At 49.2% G+C, this 21,302-nt stretch overlaps 1 protein-coding gene across 1 annotated transcript; it reads left to right on the top strand.

Moving 5' to 3' along the window:
• The first annotated feature begins 2,335 nt into the window (after positions 1–2,335).
• Positions 2,336–19,611, top strand: sav1 (salvador family WW domain containing protein 1). Its single transcript, XM_052485614.1, has 6 exons — positions 2,336–2,611; positions 3,069–3,164; positions 6,780–7,265; positions 14,873–15,143; positions 18,497–18,640; positions 18,987–19,611. Exons 1-6 carry the CDS (start codon positions 2,578–2,580, stop codon positions 19,150–19,152), a joined length of 1,197 nt encoding a protein of 398 aa, XP_052341574.1. The 5' UTR covers positions 2,336–2,577; the 3' UTR covers positions 19,153–19,611.
• The last annotated feature ends 1,691 nt before the right edge of the window (positions 19,612–21,302 follow it).

Genomic DNA, 21,302 nt, shown 5'->3' with positions numbered 1-21,302 from the left:
TCTACAAGTCTCTGCTAGGTAAAGCTCCGCCTTATCTCAGCTCACTGGTCACCATAGAAGCATCCACTCGTAGCACGCGCTCCAGCAGGTATATCGCACTGGTCACCCCCAAAGCCAATTCCTCCTTTGGTCGTCTTTTTTTCATGGGCAGCAGTTCTCTGCTGCCCATGACTGGAACGAATTGCAAAAATCTCTGAAGCTGGAGACTCACATCTTCCTCACTAACTTTAAGCACCAGCTGTCAGAGCAGTTTACAGATCACTGCACCTGTACTTAGCCCATCTGTAAACAGCCCATCTATAAACCTACCTCATCCCCATACTTACCTCATTTGCACTCACTGTACATAGACTTTTTGTTTTCTTTTGTTCTACTGTATTACTGACTGTATGTTTTGTTTATTCCATGTGTAACTCTGTGTTGTTGTGTGTCGAATTGCTATGCTTTATATTGGCCAGGTCCCAGTTGCAAATGAGAACTTGTTCTCAACTAGCCTACCTGGTTAAATAAAGGTGTTCTCAACTAGCCTACCTGGTGAAATAAAGGTGAAATAAATTTTAAAAAGCAAGGGGAACAACTACTTCAAGGTCTCAGAGCGAGTGACGCCACCGATTGAAACGCTATTAGCGCGCAGCCGCGCTAACTAGCTAGCCATTTCACATCGGTTACACCTTGCTCAAGAGCACATCGGCAGATGTTTCACCTAGTCGGCTCAGGGATTCAAACCAGCAACCTTTCGGTTACAAGCCGGACGCTCTTAACTGGATGTCTAAAGTAGTGCGCTATATAGGGAATAGGGTGCCAGTAGAGCACTATATAGGGAATAGGGTGCCAGTAGAGCACTATATAGGGAATAGGGTGCCAGTACTGCACTATATAGGGAATAGGGTGCCAGTAATGCACTATATAGGGAATAGGGTGCCAGTACTGCACTATATAGAGAATACGGTGCCAGTAGTGCACTATATAGGGAATAGGGTGCCAGTACTGCACTATATAGGGAATAGGGTGCCAGTAATGCACTATATAGGGAATAGGGTGCCAGTACTGCACTATATAGAGAATACGGTGCCAGTAATGCACTATACAGTATCACAAACCAGCTAGAAGTTTGTAACAAAAAGGGAGACAACGTGGAGATAAGGAAAAACAAAATATTTTTATTAACTGAGGTAAACTAAATGCAATTAACAATGGTGTGTGTAGTCAGTAATCAGTAGTGTAAGTGAGTGGTTGCGTGCATAAATGAAATGTGATAATGAGGGGTGTTGAAAGGTGCCAACGCGAACAAACCGCCACAAAAAAAACAAAAAAAATGACACAACCAAAATCTCTCAGTGTGTCTGCATGGAGAGAGTCTCCTCAATGAATGGGGAAGTGGTGTATTTATCCTGGGACACACCCGGGCCCAGGTGTGTCCCATGTCGCTGACGACCCTCAAAGCTCCGCCCACTGACATCCTAATAAGGAAAACAAGAGCAAAGCGAAAGAATACGGCAGACAGAGTGGGAGGGTCGTCACAATAGGGAATAGGGTTCCAGTAGAGCACTATAGGGAATAGGGTGCCAGTAGAGCACTATATAGGGAATAGGGTGCCAGTAGAGCACTATATAGGGAATAGGGTGCCAGTAGAGCACTATATATAGGGAATAGGGTGCCAGTAGAGCACTATATAGGGAATAGGGTGCCAGTAGAGCACTACATAGGGAATAGGGGGCCAGTAGAGCACTATATAGGGAATAGGGTTCCAGTAGAGCACTATATAGGGAATAGGGTTCCAGTAGAGCACTATATAGGGAATAGGGTGCCAGTAGAGCACTACATAGGGAATAGGGTGCCAGTAGAGCACTACATAGGGAATAGGGTTCCAGTAGAGCACTATATAGGGAATAGGGGCCAGTAGAGCACTATATTTTGGAATAGGGTTCCAGTAGAGCACTATATAGGGAATAGGGTTCCAGTAGAGCACTATATAGGGAATAGGGTTCCAGTAGAGCACTATATAGGAATTGGGTGCCAGTAGAGCACTATATAGGGAATAGGGTTCCAGTAGAGCACTATATAGGGAATAGGGTGCCAGTAGAGCACTATATATAGGGAATAGGGTGCCAGTAGAGCACTATATAATAGGGAATAGGGTGCCATTTCGGAATCACACTGCGTTTATATTATAACCTTTAGTTACCAAGAGCACACTTCTCACTCAGGTTACACACTAAGAATCAAAGCTGTATGGATTCATTGTGCACTTTCTTATATGTTCACTGCATCTCAGAGTGTGTCCAAAATGGCACCCTATAAGTCCTGGTCAAATGTTGTGTAGTATAAATAAGGAGTAGGGTATCAGTTGACACATCCCTCAGCAATGATAGGAAGCAGAAATAAAACAACACATCAACCATCCCATGCTAATCCAATGGGTCGTGACCTTGTGACTGTTTGTCCCTGCTTTGAATGACAGCCCAGTCCCATATGGTTGGATATTTTTAGGTTTGTTCTCAGAAGGGGGAATATCTTTTAAAACGAACTTTGAGAAGGGGTTGTTGGGCTTGCTTTGGACCACTGGTTAATTTGGAAATGCTTCAAATCACAGAAGAAGGGGACGAAGTTAGTAAGTAGTTTTATATGTTTATACAAATGTTTGTTCAAAATGTGAAACTCTACCCTTCACCATTCCCATCCCACAACCCTCGGCGGGCTGGTTCTGAATGACTCGTAGAGGCGTTGAGCAGTTTTTGTGATGTGATGACATGGGCTGGGTGCTGAATAAACACACTGAATAGGAAAAACAGCTGACTTCAAGTGCCTTGGAGACAATTTGTGATTTATTTTTTAACTGGGCGAAAACAGTTTACTTCAGAGTAACTGGCTAACGTTACAAGCAATCGTTCTGTTTCGGGCTTTTTGTCTAAATTACCAGGAAAATTAACAAGTGTGAAACTTAACTAATCAAGTCCCTAACCAGCTAAAATGTACACGCTGCAGATTGGAAGGGACTCTGGTAGTTTTGGGGGAACTTTGTACGAGTTTCTCACATTGCATTGATGTCTCGCTCTTTTTTGTTTGAGTTATGCTTCCAAGAAAGAAAAATAAAAACGAAGCGTCGACACCAGCCGAGGCACATGGACGATCTGTGAAGAAGGAGACATCACCACTCCTGAAAAGTACGTTGGTTAAAGGAGCTAAATTCGCTAGATAGTTGGTTATCTAGCCACGTTTAAATTGTATTGGTCACATACACATATTTAGCAGATGTCATTGCCGGTGGGTATAATTTGTGGAAACATTTCAACAGGAATCTGTTCCAAAAAAACGTTCGTAAAGTACAAGGTTGCCAACAAACAACGCATAGAAAAGTGTCATGATTTAATTCACCTAACATGAGCTAAATAACGACCGAATAGACATCAACTCATCACGTAGTTAAATCTTAATGTTTGTCCATAGGCTACCGGAGTAAACATGGCGAGTGAGAAACGTAGTTTATTACCCGGTATCTTATTCTGCCGCTATACAATTTTCTACATGCGTTATTTGTTGGAAACCTTGTTTTTGACCAAGTTTTTTTTTTTTTTTTACTGATTCCTGTTGGAAAGTAACACACATTATACCCACCAGCGAAATGACTGTGTTCCTATTCTCAGCAGTGCAGAAGTATTACATATATAAATATTAAGAAATAAATATATAAATATTAGGATGAGCAATGTCGGAATGGCATAGACTAAAATACACTAACGTTATACATATGAAATGAGTAAAGCAGTATGTAAACATTATTAAAGTGACCAGTGATTCCGTGTATATAGGGCAGCAGCCTCTAAGGTGCAGGGTTGAGTAGCCGGGTGGTAGCTGGCTGCTGCTACCAATGTCTCTTCATAAAAACACTTGATACAATTCACACGTTTTAGGTCCTATGATTATACCCAAGCATAACATGTTTGGTAAACTGTATTCTACTATCTAATAGTTATTATGGCTGACTAGCATCTAGCTTGCTAGCAATAGCCAAAGTTGAGATGTAGCTAGTTCTGGTCCGGACTGTTACATGTCTATTGAGCCTTCTCCAAGCCCTGTAGCTCTACATCATCCATCCATTGTGGATTCTCTCCCTGTAGCTCTACATTCATCCATCCATCCATTGTGGATTCTCTCCCTGTAGCTCTACATCCATCCATCCATTGTGGAGTCTCTCCCTGTAGCTCTACGTTCATCCATCCATTGTGGATCCCCCCCTGTAGCTCTACATTCATCCATCCATTGTGGATTCTCTCCCTGTAGCTCTACATTCATCCATCCATTGTGGATTCTCTCCCTGTAGCTCTACATTCACCCATCCATTGTGGAGTCTCCCCCTGTAGCTCTACATTCATCCATCCATTGTGGATTCTCTCCCTGTAGCTCTACATTCACCCATCCATTGTGGATTCTCTCCCTGTAGCTCTACATTCATCCATCCATTGTGGATTCTCTCCCTGTAGCTCTACATTCATCCATCCATTGTGGATTCTCCCCCTGTAGCTCTACATTCATCCATCCATCCATTGTGGATTCCCCCCTGTAGCTCAACATCCATTCATCCATTGTGGATTCTCTCCCTGTAGCTCATTCATCCATCCATCCATTGTGGATTCTCTCCCTGTAGCTCTACATTCACCCATCCATTGTGGATTCTCTCCCTGTAGCTCTACATCATCCATCCATTGTGGATTCTCTCCCTGTAGCTCTACATTCATCCATCCATTGTGGATTCTCTCCCTGTAGCTCTACATTCATCCATCCATTGTGGATTCTCCCCTGTAGCTCTACATTCATCCATCCATTGTGGATTCTCTCCCTGTAGCTCTACATTCATCCATCCATTGTGGATTCCCCCCTGTAGCTCTACATTCATCCATCCATCCATTGTGGATTCTCTCCCTGTAGCTCTACATTCATCCATCCATCCATTGTGGATCCCCCTGTAGCTCAACATCCATTCATCCATTGTGGATTCTCTCCCTGTAGCTCTACATTCATCCATCCATCCATTGTGGATTCTCTCCCTGTAGCTCTACATTCATCCATCCATCCATTGTGGATTCTCTCCCTGTAGCTCAACATCCATTCATCCATTGTGGATTCTCCCCTGTAGCTCAACATCCATCCATCCATTGTGGATTCTCTCCCTGTAGCTCTACATCATCCATCCATTGTGGATTCTCTCCCTGTAGCTCTACATTCATCCATCCATCCATTGTGGATTCTCCCCCTGTAGCTCTACATTCATCCATCCATTGTGGATTCTCTCCCTGTAGCTCTACATCATCCATCCATCCATTGTGGATTCTCCCCTGTAGCTCTACATCCATTCATCCATTGTGGATTCTCCCCCTGTAGCTCAACATCCATCCATCCATTGTGGATTCTCCCCTGTAGCTCTACATCCATCCATTGTGGATTCTCTCCCTGTAGCTCTACATCCATCCATTGTGGATTCTCTCCCTGTAGCTCTACATTCATCCATCCATTGTGGATCTCCCCCTGTAGCTCTACATCCATCCATCCATTGTGGATTCTCCCCTGTAGCTCTACATCCATCCATCCATTGTGGATTCTCCCCCTGTAGCTCTACATTCATCCATCCATTGTGGATCTCCCCTGTAGCTCTACATCCATCCATCCATTGTGGAGTCCCCCTGTAGCTCTACATCCATCCATTGTGGAGTCCCCCTGTAGCTCTACATCCATCCATTGTGGAGTCTCCCCTGTAGCTCTACATTCATCCATCCATTGTGGAGTCCCCCTGTAGCTCTACATCCATCCAGTCCCCCATCCATCCATCCATTGTGGAGTCCCCCTGTAGCTCTACACATCCATCCATTGTGGAGTCCCCCTGTAGCTCTACATTCATCCATCCATCCATTGTGGATTGTCTCCCTGTAGCTCTACATTCATCCATCCATTGTGGAGTCTCCCCCTGTAGCTCTACATCCATCCATTGTGGAGTCCCCCTGTAGCTCTACATCCATCCATTGTGGAGTCCCCCTGTAGCTCTACATCCATCCATTGTGGAGTCCCCCTGTAGCTCTACATCCATCCATTGTGGAGTCCCCCTGTAGCTCTACATCCATCCATTGTGGAGTCCCCCTGTAGCTCTACATCCATCCATTGTGGATTCCCCCCCCTGACTTTGTTATGTGACAGGCTTCAATTTACTTCCGTTACCCACCAATGTAAAGATGTTGCTGGAGTGTTGACTAACCTTGTTGTTTCTCTATGTGCTAAGTGTCCATAGCATACTCATGGACAACAGGTAGTTGCCGTCTAAACGGCAAAATATGATTTTTTGTGGTACATGCTAAGTTACCTGTAGAATAGATGTATTCTGAGTCAGTGTAGAGAACATTAACATATTTCTGGAAGGTTACAATATTGCAATATTTTTAAAATCAATAATCAGATTTGGTGTATTGGTCAGTTATATTTATTTATTTAACCAGGTAGGCCAGTTGAGATCAAGTTCTCATTTACTATTGTGACCTGGCCAAGAGAACGCGAAGCAGTTCGACACAAACAACACAGTTACACATGGAGTAAAACAAACATACAGTCAATAATACAGTAGGGGGAAATCTACATACAGTGAGTGCAAATGAGGTGAGATAAGGGAGGTAAGGTAATAAATGGGCCATGGTGGCGAAGTAATTACAATATATTGTAGAATAGTCAAGTCATCTTTTGGACGATAGTTAGTAGCATCCTTTTGTCTTGACCTACAGCTGTTGGTCCTATTTCAGATCTCATGCCCTCGTTCATCCGACATGGACCCACTATCCCCAGACGCCCCAAGGTCCCTCTGCCGGAGCCTGGCTCAGCCTATCCCGTGGGGCCTGTGTTGGCCGGCAACAAGAGCTTCCTACGCTCTCCCCCTGTGCTGAGGTCACCCCACGAGGCGGCTCTGCGGGAACGCCACCGGATGTCAGCCCCTCCGTACCTACCTGGAAGCCTGGGGGATATAACCCACGAGTACGGAGGCTCCTCACAGTCCTTCCTCACAGACGTGAGCGCCATGGCTGAGAATGAGGATGCTGGGCTCTACTACCACCCCCTGACTCCGGAGCCTTACTCCGAAAGCCAGCAGCAGCAGAGACTGCCTCAGCCACATCAGCACCCCAGTGCTCCTGACCACTTTCATGAGGACTATAGATACTATGAACAGAGTGAACATCAAAGCCTACCACCACGACAACACACTCCCCCGGCCCCCAACAGACCGGCAGCAGGTGAAACACAAACCCAGTCTTACTCAAGTCAATATCCGTAGTCATAATAGTCAAATCAGTGGAACCAACTTTAATATTGACGAAGTGTCTTATAAGGACTCGTTAATTAGATGGCATGGAATTTTAGTGAACAAAAAGAAAATGACGACAAAAGGCTTGGAATTGTCTTTAGAATGTGAGTTGTTAATGCCATGAAGGTGGTGCTGGTAGGGCTCTACACTTGTTCACTATGAGCCTCGGTCAAAAGTAGTGGCCTATCAAATTTTATTAGTCACATGCACCGAATGTGAAATGCTTATGAGCCCCTAAACAACAATGCAGTACGAATAGAAAATTAGAAGTAACAAGTTATTAAAGAGCAGCAGTAAAATAATAAGAGCAAGACTTTATACCAGGGGGTACCGGTACAGAGTCAATGTGGAGGCTATATACAGGGTATGTACGGTAGTCAAAGTCAATGTGGAGGCTTATACAGGGTATTACAGTACAGAGTCAATGTGGTGGCTATATACAGGGTATTACGGTACAAAGTCAATGTGGAGGCTATATACAGAGTGGGGATATATACAAGGGGGTACAAAGTCAATGTGGAGGCTATATACAGGGATATTACGGTACAGAGTCAATGTGGAGGATATATACAGGGGGTACCGGTACAGAGTGGAGGATATATACAAGGGGTACCGGTACAGAGTCAATGTGCGGGGTCACCGGTTAGTCGAGGTGATTGAGGTAATATGTACATGTAGGTAGAGTTGGGGCTTTCATAGGTAAAAATGGTGCCAATAGGGAGGTTCCCTTGCTTATTGAATGTGGTGACTAGGCTACATATCCACGGGTTCAATCCTGGACTGCCGCTCCTCGGTATGAGTATGAAATGCGTTGGCTATAGTTTAACCAGTTGAACTCTTCTTCGGGTCCGTAGTTAAAAGAAGGTGTTAGTTGCTACAGTGTTTCCGGCTGCTCGACTAACAGGTCCTGGGTTTTTAGTTTGGATAGAGCCTTAAGGGAAAGGGGCGGTGCCGGTTCAATCCACCTCGCTGTTTGTATCTTCAAAAAACAAGTCTCGCTACAAACTAGTTATTGGCTGATGGGAGTGGGACTGCCTCAAGTCACATGACTAAATCCCCAGACTGGTGCACGTCATCTGTTGCCTTTTACCCGTCTTCTGTGTTAAACACATGACATTATACACACGTTACTTCAATAGACTCTTGAATGCGAGTCTTGATGTGAATTCCCACTGGTGCATCAGGAGGGATGTTGGTGGTGTTTTCAGTGTTGAGAAAATGGACACATTCCTGCTAGAGCTGCCCTGGCCCTGCTAGAGCTGCCCTGGCCCTGCTAGAGCTGCCCTGGCCCTGCTAGAGCTGCCCTGGCCCTGCTAGAGTTGCCCTGGCCCTGCTAGAGCTGCCCTGGCCCTGCTAGAGCTGCCCTGGCCCTGCTAGAGCTGTCCTGCTAGAGCTGTCCTGCTAGAGCTGTCCTGCTAGAGCTGCCCTGGCCCTGCTAGAGCTGCCCTGCTAGAGCTGCCCTGGCCCTGCTAGAGCTGCCCTGGTCCTGCTAGAGCTGCCCTGGCCCTGCTAGAGTGGCCCAGCTAGAGCTGCCCTGGCCCTGCTAGAGCTGCCCTGGCCCTGCTAGAGCTGCCCTGGCCCTGCTAGAGCTGCCCTGGCCCTGCTAGAGCTGCCCTGGCCCTGCTCGAGTGGCCCTGTTAGAGCTGCCCTGGCCCTGCTAGAGCTGCCCTGGCCCTGCTAGAGCTGTCCTGCTAGAGCTGCCCTGGTCCTGCTAGAGTGGCCCTGTCCCTGCTAGGCTGCCCTGCCCTGGCCCTGCTAGAGCTGCCCTGGCCCTGCTAGAGTGGCCCTGCTAGAGTGGCCCTGGTCCTGCTAGAGCTGCCCTGGTCCTGCTAGAGCTGCCCTGGTCCTGCTAGAGTGGCCCTGCTAGAGCTGCCCTGGTCCTGCTAGAGCTGCCCTGGCCCTGCTAGAGCTGCCCTGGCCCTGCTAGAGCTGCCCTGGTCCTGCTAGAGTGGCCCTGCTAGAGCTGCCCTGGCCCTGCTAGAGCTGCCCTGGCCCTGCTAGAGCTGCCCTGGTCCTGTTAGAGCTGCCCTGGCCCTGCTAGAGCTGCCCTGGTCAACTGTAAGTGCTGTTATTGTAAAGTGGAAACATCTAGGAGTAATGACTCGGCCTCAGAGTGGTAGGTCACACATGCTCACAGTACGAGACCGCTGAGCGCTAAAGAGTGTGAAAATCATCTGTCCTGGGTTGCAACACTCACTGTCGAGTTTCAAACGGCCTCTGGAAGCGACATCGGCACAATAACTGTTCGTTGGGAGCTTCATGAACTGGGTTTCCATGGCCGAGCAGCCGCACACAAGCCTCAGATCACCACGCGCAATGCCAAGCGTCGGCTGGAGTGGTGTAAAGCTCGCCGCCATTGGACTCTGGAGCAGTTCTCTGGAGTGATGAATCACACTTCACCATCTGGCAGTCAGATGAATCTGGGTTTGGCGGATGCCAGGAGAACGCTGCTTGCCCCAATGCATAGTGCCAACTGTAAAGTTTGGTGGAGGAGGAATAATTGTCTGGGGCTGTTTTCATGGTTCAGGCCCTTTAGTTCCAGAGAAGGGAAATCTTAACACTACAGGATACAATGACATTCTAGACTATTCTGTGCTTACAACTTTGTGGCAACAGTTTGGGAAAGGCCCTTTCCTGTGTCAACATGACAAGACCTCCCATGCACGAAGCGAGGTCCGTACAGAAATGGTTTGTCGAGATCGGTGTGGGAAAAACTTGACTGGCCTGCACAGAGCCCTTACCTCAACCTCCATCGAGCACTTTTTGGGATGAATTGGGACGCTGACTGCGAGCCAAGTGTCCACATACTTTTGGTAATGTATAAGTACTATGGTGGGCCAACGTGGGCTCTTGGCCTATGCTTCCAACAATCCAATGTGTTTTTATTGTGTGGAAAGGGCGTGCACACTTCAGGAGAAGGGACATATGCTCTGTTTGAATTTGAGCTCAGATTTCTGCCCGCGCTTTCCTGTCCATTTCAATACATTTACTCTCCCATTTCCTGCCATTCATCGAGAGGTGGGACACAAATCACCGTGTGTCAGAGAGGGAGTAGTATATCTAGGGCCGTGTCAGAGAGGGAGTAGTATATCTAGGGCCGTGTCAGAGGGGGAGTAGTATATCTAGGGCCGTGTCAGAGGGGGAGTAGTATATCTAGGGCCGTGTCAGAGGGGGAGTAGTATATCTAGGGCCGTGTCAGAGAGGGAGTAGTATATCTAGGGCCGTGTCAGAGGGGGAGTAGTATATCTAGGGCCGTGTCAGAGGGGGAGTAGTATATCTAGGGCCGTGTCAGAGGGGAGTAGTATATCTAGGAGCCGTGTCAGAGGGGAGTAGTATATCTAGGGATGTGTCAGAGGGTAAGTAGTATATCTAGGGCCGTGTCAGAGGGGAGTAGTATATCTAGGGCCGTGTCAGAGGGGAGTAGTATATCTAGGGCCGTGTCAGAGGGGGAGTAGTATATCTAGGGCCGTGTCAGAGGGGGAGTAGTATATCTAGGGCCGTGTCAGAGGGGGAGTAGTATATCTAGGGCCGTGTCAGAGGGGAGTAGTATATATCGTGTCAGAGGGAGTAGTATATCTAGGGCCGTGTCAGAGGGAGTAGTATATCTAGGGCCGTGTCAGAGGGAGTAGTATATCTAGGGACGTGTCAGAGGGGAGTAGTATATCTAGGGACGTGTCAGAGGGGAGTAGTATATCTAGGGCAGTGTCAGAGGGGGAGTAGTATATCTAGGGCCGTGTCAGAGGGGGAGTAGTATATCTAGGGCCGTGTCAGAGGGGGAGTAGTATATCTAGGGCCGTGTCAGAGGGGGAGTAGTATATCTAGGGCCGTGTCAGAGGGGGAGTAGTATATCTAGGGCCGTGTCAGAGGGGGAGTAGTATATCTAGGGCCGTGTCAGAGGGGGAGTAGTATATCTAGGGCCGTGTCAGAGGGGGAGTAGTATATCTAGGGCCGTGTCAGAGGGGGAGTAGTATATCTAGGGCCGTGTCAGAGGGGGAGTAGTATATCTAGGGCCGTGTTGTTAAAAAGGGATCAGCAGCAACGCTGTGTGTTTCAGTGTTTGTACAGTTGGTGTGTCAGAATGTCTCTTTTTAAATAGGAGAGGACTCTATAAATCAAATCAAATCAAATGTACATGTTTCCTCCTCTGTAAATGGACGCTGTCCCCAGAGGACATGTTTCCTCCTCTGTAAATGGACGCTGTCCCCAGAGGACATGTTTCCTCCTCTGTAAATGGACGCTGTCCCCAGAGGACATGTTTCCTCCTCTGTAAATGGACGCTGTCCCCAGAGGACATGTTTCCTCCTCTGTAAATGGACGCTGTCCCCAGAGGACATGTTTCCTCCTCTGTAAATGGACGCTGTCCCCAGAGGACATGTTTCCTCCTCTGTAAATGGACGCTGTCCCCAGAGGACATGTTTCCTCCTCTGTAAATGGACGCTGTCCCCAGAGGACATGTTTCCTCCTCTGTAAATGGACGCTGTCCCCAGAGGACATGTTTCCTCCTCTGTAAATGGACGCTGTCCCCAGAGGACATGTTTCCTCCTCTGTAAATGGACGCTGTCCCCAGAGGACATGATTCCAACTCTGTAAATGGACGCTGTCCCCAGAGGACATGATTCCAACTCTGTAAATGGACGCTGTCCCCAGAGGACATGATTCCTCCTCTGTAAATGGACGCTGTCCCCAGAGGACATGATTCCTCCTCTGTAAATGGACGCTGTCCCCAGAGGACATGATTCCTCCTCTGTAAATGGACGCTGTCCCCAGAGGACATGATTCCTCCTCTGTAAATGGGCTGTCCCCAGAGGACATGATTCCTCCTCTGTAAATGGCCGCTGTCCCCAGAGGACATGATTCCTCCTCTGTAAATGGGCGCTGTCCCCAGAGGACATGATTCCTCTGTAAATGGACGCTGTCCCCAGAGGACATGTTTCCTCCTCTGTAAATGGACGCTGTCCCCTGAGGACATGATTCCTCCTCTATAAATGGACGCTGTCCCCAGAGGACATGATTCCTCCTCTGTAAATGGACGCTGTCCCCAGAGGACATGATTCCTCCTCTGTAAATGGACGCTGTCCCCAGAGGACATGATTCCTCCTCTGTAAATGGACGCTGTCCCCAGAGGACATGATTCCTCTGTAAATGGACGCTGTCCCCAGAGGACATGTTTCCTCCTCTGTAAATGGACGCTGTCCCCTGAGGACATGATTCCTCCTCTATAAATGGACGCTGTCCCCAGAGGACATGATTCCTCCTCTGTAAATGGGCCGCTGTCCCCTGAGGACATGATTCCTCCTCTGTAAATGGGCTGTCCCCAGAGGACATGTTTCCTCCTCTGTAAATGGACGCTGTCCCCAGAGGACATGATTCCTCCTCTGTAAATGGACGCTGTCCCCAGAGGACATGTTTCCTCTATAAATGGACGCTGTCCCCAGAGGACATGATTCCTCCTCTGTAAATGGACGCTGTCCCCAGAGGACATGTTTCCTCTATAAATGGACGCTGTTCCCAGAGGACATGATTCCTCCTCTGTAAATGGACGCTGTCCCCAGAGGACATGTTTCCTCCTCTGTAAATGGACGCTGTCCCCAGAGGACATGATTCCTCCTCTGTAAATGGACGCTGTCCCCTACTCTTTCCTCATAGATGCATAGTGTATATAGTAGCAAAGAATAGGCTAGAACAGACATGCAGACACCCTAGATGAGGCTGACAGCAGCACAGGGTCAGGCAATGAGAGTTGGCTATAGCCATACCGGGGCCCGGCATCAGGTTTTACTACAGGACGGTACCAGGGCCCGGCACCAGGGTTTTACTACAGGACGGTACCGGGGCGGCATCAGGTTTTTACTACAGGACGGTACCAGGGCCCGGCAGCAGGTTTTTACTACAGGACGGTACCGGGGCCCGGCAGCAGGGTTTTACTGAGGACGGTACCGGGCCCGGCACCAGGGTTTTACTACAGGACGGTACCGGGGCCCCAGCAGGACAGGACGGTACCGGGCCCGGCAGCAGGTTTTACTACAGGACGGTACCAGGGCCCGGCACCAGGGTTTACTGCAGGACGGTACCGGGCCCGGCACCAGGGTTTACTGCAGGACGGTACCGGGGCCCGGCACCAGGGTTTTACTACAGGACGGTACCGGGCCCCGGCAGCAGAGTTTACTGCAGGACGGTACCGGGGCCGGCGGCAGAGTTTACTGCAGGGACATGCCGGGCCCCGGCAGCAGAGTTTACTGCAGGACGGTACCGGTCCCCGGCAGCAGAGTTATACTGCAGGGACGGTACCGGGCCCGCACCAGGGTTTTACTACAGGAGGACAGGGCCCGGCAGCAGGGTTTTAACAGGACGGTCCCCAGAGGCAGGGTTTTACTACAGGACGGTAACCGGGCCCGGCACCAGGGTTTTACTCCGGTCTGGTAAATGGCACCAGGGTTTCCCCAGAGGACATGGGGCCCGGCACCAGGGTTTAACTACAGGACGGTACCAGAGGCAGCAGGTTTTACTACTGTAAATGGACCGGGGCCCGGCAGCAGAGTTTACTGCAGGACGGTACCGGGGCCCAGCAGCAGAGTTTACTCCTCAGTAAATGGTACCTGGCCCGGCAGCAGAGTTTACTGCAGGACGGTACCGGGGCCCAGCAGCAGGTTTTACCTCCTCTGCACCCAGGGTTTTACTACAGGACGGTACCGGGATTCCTCGGCGGCAGGGTGTTAATAGGGCGGTACCGGTCCCCGGCACCAGGGTTTTCCTACAGGACGGTACCGGGGCCCGGCACCAGGGTTTTACTACAGGACGGTACCGGGACCCAAAGAAGGGTGTTAATACAGGACGGTACCGGGCCCGGCACCAGGCTGACAGCAGCACAGGGTCGGTACCGGGGCCCGGCAATGGGTTTACTACAGGACGGTACCGGGGCAGGGTTTACTACAGGACGGCACCGGGGCCCGGCATCAGGTTTTACTACAGGACGGTACCAGGGCCCGGCACCAGGGTTTTACTACAGGACGGTACCGGGGCCCGGCGGCAGGGTGTTAATACAGGACGCATCCAACCCGGAAGCCAGCCGCACCAATGTGTCGGAGGAAACACCGTGCACCTGGCAACCTTGGTTGGTGCGCACTGCACCCGGCCCGCCACAGGAGTCGCTGGTGTGCGATGAGACAAGGATTTCCCTACCGGCCAAACCCTCCCTGACCCGGCCAAACCCTCCCTAACCCGGACGATGCTCGACCAATTGTGCGTTGCCCCACGGACCTCCCGGTCGCGGCCGGCTGCGACAGAGCCTGGGCGTGAACCCAGAGTCTTTGGTGGCAAAGCTAGTGCTGCGATGCAGTGCCCTAGACCACTGTGCCACCCGGGATGCCAGGTTTAGGGTTTTTAAGGGTATGTCCCAAGTGGCACACTATTTCCCCATAGGGCTCTTGTCAAAAGTAGTGCACTACATAGGGAATATGGTGTCATTTGGGACTGAACCATTTGTTTGACCAGCCAGCCATCCTCTGAAGGTTTAAGGTATCTAACTCCTCCCCTCAGGTATCGGTCGACTGCAGTCCAAGTCTCTGGGGAACCTGTCCAGTCTGAGCTATGAGGACCTCTCCCTGCCCCGTGGTTGGACGGTAGACTGGACCATCCGAGGCAGGAAGTACTACATCGACCACAACACCAACACCACCCACTGGTCCCACCCCCTGGAGAGAGAGGGTCTGCCCCCTGGCTGGGAGAAGGTGGAGTCGGCTGAGTTTGGACCCTACTACGTGGACCACGTCAACAAGAGGGCTCAGTATAGACACCCCTGTGCTCCTAGGTAAACTGTAGAGACAGAGATACTCCACCCCTGTGCTCCTAGGTAAACTGTAGAGACAGATACTCCACCCCTGTGCTCCTAGGTAAACTGTAGAGACAGAGATACTCCACCCCTGTGCTCCTAGGTAAACTGTAGAGACAGAGATGCTCCTAGGTAAACTGTAGAGACAGGGATACTCCACCCCTGTGCTCCTAGGTAAACTGTAGAGACATGGATACTCCACCCCTGTGCTCCTAGGTAAACTGTAGAGACAGAGATACTCCACCCCTGTGCTCCTAGGTAAACTGTAGAGACAGAGATACTCCACCCCTGTGCTCCTAGGTAAACTGTAGAGACAGAGATGCTCCTAGGTAAACTGTAGAGACAGGGATACTCCACCCCTGTGCTCCTAGGTAAACTGTAGAGACAGGGATACTCCACCCCTGTGCTCCTAGGTAAACTGTAGAGACAGAGATACTCCACCCCTGTGCTCCTAGGTAAACTGTAGAGACAGGGATACTCCACCCCTGTGCTCCTAGGTAAACTGTAGAGACAGGGATACTCCACCCTGTGCTCCTAGGTAAACTGTAGAGACAGGGATACTCCACCCTGTGCTCCTAGGTAAACTGTAGAGACAGGGATACTCCACCCTGTGCTCCTAGGTAAACTGTAGAGACAGGGATACTCCACCCCTGTGCTCCTAGGTAAACTGTAGAGACAGAGATACTCCACCCCTGTGCTCCTAGGTAAACTGTAGAGACAGGGATACTCCAACCCTGTGCTCCTAGGTAAACTGTAGAGACAGATACTCCACCCCTGTGCTCCTAGGTAAACTGTAGAGACAGAGATACTCCACCCCTGTGCTCCTAGGTAAACTGTAGAGACAGGGATACTCCACCCCTGTGCTCCTAGGTAAACTGTAGAGACAGGGATACTCCATCCCTGTGCTCCTAGGTAAACTGTAGAGACAGAGATACTCCACCCCTGTGCTCCTAGGTAAACTGTAGAGACAGAGATACTCCACCCCTGTGCTCCTAGGTAAACTGTAGAGACAGAGATACTCCACCCCTGTGCTCCTAGGTAAACTGTAGAGACAGAGATACTCCACCCCTGTGCTCCTAGGTAAAGAGACAGAGATACTCCACCCCTGTGCTCCTAGGTAAACTGTAGAGACAGGGATACTCCACCCCTGTGCTCCTAGGTAAACTGTAGAGACAGAGATACTCCACCCCTGTGCTCCTAGGTAAACTGTAGAGACAGAGATACTCCACCCCTGTGCTCCTAGGTAAACTGTAGAGACAGGATACTCCACCCCTGTGCTCCTAGGTAAACTGTAGAGACAGGGATACTCCACCCCTGTGCTCCTAGGTAAACTGTAGAGACAGAGATACTCCACCCCTGTGCTCCTAGGTAAACTGTAGAGACAGAGATACTCCACCCCTGTGCTCCTAGGTAAACTGTAGAGACAGGGATACTCCACCCCTGTGCTCCTAGGTAAACTGTAGAGACAGGATACTCCACCCCTGTGCTCCTAGGTAAACTGTAGAGACAGGGATACTCCACCCCTGTGCTCCTAGGTAAACTGTAGAGACAGGGATACTCCACCCCTGTGCTCCTAGGTAAACTGTAGAGACAGGGATACTCCACCCCTGTGCTCCTAGGTAAACTGTAGAGACAGAGATACTCCACCCCTGTGCTCCTAGGTAAACTGTAGAGACAGAGATACTCCACCCCTGTGCTCCTAGGTAAACTGTCTTTTACACTGAACCAAAATATAAACGTAACATGTTGGTTTCATGAGATGAAATAAAAGATTCCACAAATGTTCAATACTCACAACAAGAAAACAAATTTGTTTACATCCCCGTTAGGGAGCATTTCTCATTTGCCAAGATAATCCATCGATACTTGACAGGTGTGGCATATCAAGAAGCTGATTAAACAGTATGATCATTTACAAAAGGGGACAAAAGGCCACTCTAAAATGTGCTGTTTTGTCACACAACACCATGCCAAAGATGTCTCAAGTTTTGAGGGAGAGCGCAATCGGCATGCTGACTGCAGGAATGTCCACCAGAGAGCTGTTAAGCCCCAGTAGAGAATTTTGTAGTACGTCCGACTGGCTTCACAACCGCAGACCACGTGTAACCACGCCAACCCCACAGACCACGTGTAACCACGCCAACCCCAGACCACGTGTAACCACGCCAACCCCAGACCACGTGTAACCACGCCAACCCCACAGACCACGTGTAACCACGCCAACCCAGGACCTCTACATCCGGCTTCTTCATCTGCGGGGGTCGTCTGAGACCAGCCACCCGGACAGCTAATTAAACTGTGGGTTTTGCACAACCGAATAATTTCTGCACAAACTGTTAAAAAACCTCTCAGAGAAGCTCCTCTGCGTGCTCGTCGTCCTCGCCATGGTCTTGACCCGACTGTAGTTCTGCATTGTAACTGACTTCAGTGAGAAAATGTTAACATTTGATGGCCATTGGCTTCGCTGGAGAAGTGTCCTCTTTATGGATGAATCCACGTTTCAACAGCACCGGGCAGATGGCAGACAGAGTGTATGGTGTTTTGTGTGGGTGAGCGGTTTGCTGATGACATTGTGAACAGAGTGCCCCATGGTGAGGTTATGGTATGTGGCAGGCATAAACTACGGACAACAAACTCATTGCATTTTATCGATGGCAATTTGAATTCACAGATTCCATGACGAGATCCTGAGGCCCATTGTCGTGCCATTCATCCGCACGACAATCACCTCATGTTTCACAATTTCTGGAAGCTGAAAATGTCCAAGTTCTTCCATGACCTGCATACTCACCAGACATGTCACCCACTGAGCATGTTTGGGATGCTCTGGATCAACGTGTACGACAGCGTGTTCCAGTTCCCGCAACTTCGCACAGCCATTGAAGAGGAGCGAGACAACATTCCACAGACCACAATCAACAGCCTGACCAACTCTATGTGAAGGAGATGTCGCGCTGCATGAGGCACATGGTCACGCCAGATACTGACTAGTTTTCTGATCAACTCTCCTACTTTACCTTAAAAATGTTTAATCAGATGCACATCTGTATTCCCAGTCCTTAGATTAGGGCCTAATGGATTTATTTCAATTGACTGATTTCCTTATTATATGAACTGTAACTCAGTAAAATGTTTGAAATCGTTGTGTTTTTTCCCCCCAGATTTGTCTTCATTGTAACTCCTCCTTCTATTCCAGTGTTCTTCACTAAGACCAGCCCACTCCGGTTGTACACTGACACAGTCAGTGAATTTGTAGTCCCTTTTTAGAAACAAAAAAGGGAATACATTTAAAAAAAGATATAATTCTATTATTTGTACTTTTCCATTTCCAGCGTGCTCCAATATGACCAGCCTCCTCCCGTTGTATACCGGCCTCGCCCAGCCGAGCGGAACCATCCGGTTCTGGTACCAGCCAATCCGTACCACACGGCAGAGATCCCTGACTGGCTACAGGTGTATGCCCGCGCCCCACTCAAGTGAGTCGACCGTACCTGGCATTTCTCACAAATACTGGCTCATAACTACAGAGGTTTGATTGAGTTGAAAAATTATGTAATTCTTATTTATTTTTTAATGAACGGTTTTGGAGACGGTGTTGCTTTTCTAGATAATTAACAGCAAAAGTTCATTGTTTCACCTCAGCCAAGATGAAGAAGAAGAAGAAGAAGGGAACCTGATAAAATAGTTTACAGATCTAAAGTATTTTGTTAGCTACACTAGCTTTGTCGTGTCTCCAGTTTTTGTTTTTATATTTTACCATTGTGACATGCAGCCATGTTTTGTTGTCAAATAAAAAAAATCTGTCTTCCCTTTCTGCTCCAGGTATGACCATATCCTGAAGTGGGAGCTGTTCCAGCTGGTGGATCTGGACACGTACCAGGGCATGTTGAAGCTGCTCTTCATGAAGGAACTGGAGCGCATCGTCAAGTCCTACGAGGCCTACCGTCAGGCCCTGATGTCTGAGGTGGACCAAAGGAAACCGAGGTAACAGTGGTACACTCGGGGCCCAGGAGCAGCCAGACAAGAACTTCACAGGGAAGTAGGCCCTATTCACTAGGAAGCAAACAAGACAAAATGGTGGTGGTGGGGGGGTGGCTACAGTGTGCACTAATGAATATGACCCTGAACTGACTGGACAGAGGAATGGAGCCTGTGGATAGCTGGACCTGGGACTTTGAACTTCCTATGAAGTTCTCCCCCTGAAGCTGCGACAGTACAGAGCTCCACCCGTCTGAGGTTTCTACAACAAGGAAGTCCGCCCCTTTAGAGGTTTCCGCCCTGCCCCAGTAGGTCAGGGTTCATCTCTTGTTATGATTGACCTCCTTATTGCCGTCTCCTCCTCACCCAAACGTATGTCGTCGTCTCCCCGTTTTTATATCAGCCAAATGTCCAGATGCTGCTCACATCACGTGGTTACGCAGGTCCCCCTCCCTTCGTGATGATTCGCCCCTTTAGAGGTTTCCGCCCCAGTAGGTCAGGGGTCATCTCAATGAGAGAGAGAGAGAGAGAGAGAGAGAGAGAGAGAGAGAGAGAGAGAGAGAGAGAGAGAGAGAGAGAGAGAGAGAGAGAGAGAGAGAGAGAGAGAGAGAGAGAGAGAGAGAGAGAGAGAGAGAGAGAGAGAGAGAGAGAGAGAGAGAGAGAGAGAGAGAGAGAGAGAGAGAGAGAGAGAGAGACCTGAGAGACCCGAGAGAGAGAGAGAGAGAGAGAGAGACACCGACCGACCGAGAGAGAGAGAGAGAGAGAGAGAGAGAGAGAGACCGAGAGAGAGAGAGAGAGAGAGAGAGACACCGACCGACCGAGAGAGAGAGAGAGAGACACCGACCGACCGAGAGAGAGAGAGAGAGAGACACCGACCCGACCGAGAGAGAGAGAGAGAGACACCGACCGAGAGAGAGAGAGAGAGACCGAGAGAGAGAGAGAGAGAGAGACCGACCGACCGAGAGAGAGAGAGAGAGAGAGACACCGACCCGACTGGGAGAGAGAGAGAGAGAGACACCCGAGAGAGAGAGAGAGAGAGACACCGACCGAGAGAGAGAGAGAGAGACACCGACCGACCGAGAGAGAGAGAGAGAGACACCGACCGACCGAGAGAGAGAGAGAGACAGACCGACCGAGAGAGAGAGAGACCGAGAGAGAGAGAGAGACAGACACCCCGAGAGAGAGAGAGAGAGAGAGACCGAGAGAGAGAGAGAGAGACACCGACCGACCGAGAGAGAGAGAGAGACAGACACCGACCGACCGAGAGAGAGAGAGAGAGACACCGACCGACCGAGAGAGAGAGAGAGACACCGACACGACCGACCGAGAGAGAGAGAGAGACACCGACCGACCGAGAGAGAGAGAGAGACCGACCGACCGAGAGAGAGAGAGATACACACACACACCGAGAGAGAGAGATACACACACACACACACCGAGAGAGAGAGACACACACACACACACCGAGAGAGAGATACACACACACACACACCGAGAGAGATACACGAGAGAGAGATACACACACACACACCGAGAGAGAGATACACACACACACACACCGAGAGAGAGATACACACACACACACACCGAGAGAGAGATACACACACACACCGAGAGAGAGATACACACACACACCGAGAGAGATACCGAAAATGTCATCTGAGAACTGGGGTTGTGTTCATTAGGCAACAAATGGAAGAACAGACTGCAACATGGGGAGGGACTACCGGGATGTTTTTCCCAAAAGGTTTTGCTACAGTGTGCCCCCACTGAACACATCCCTGGGTTGTTGTATGATATCTGTTCTTTTTTTTTAATAAAGACTGAAGACGATCACAGGGTCTTTAAAGACCTGCTTATTGTTTGAATGTCCATAAGTGACTATAAGATTTACAGACTTTTCCCTCACAGGAACAGCACCTGTTTTCGTATTGCGCTTTGTAAAATGATTGCTACGATGTCACTTTTCTTTTTTCTGAAGTTGGGAGAGAAGGACTGGCAGCTTCACCTTTTCATTAAATAAATGTATGTTTCCAGATAAAAACATTTATGGAGCAGAATTTATCATTGTACGTAATTGTATTTCTTTGTAAGCATTTGGAGCCCCAATAAAAATGTGATCCATTGTTGGTTTTTTTTTTTCAACTTCATTTTTTTTTT

This window comes from Oncorhynchus keta, chromosome 29 (assembly GCF_023373465.1).
Source record: "Oncorhynchus keta strain PuntledgeMale-10-30-2019 chromosome 29, Oket_V2, whole genome shotgun sequence".
Classification (NCBI taxonomy): domain Eukaryota; kingdom Metazoa; phylum Chordata; class Actinopteri; order Salmoniformes; family Salmonidae; genus Oncorhynchus; species Oncorhynchus keta.
This window is presented reverse-complemented; position numbering and strand designations above follow the sequence as displayed.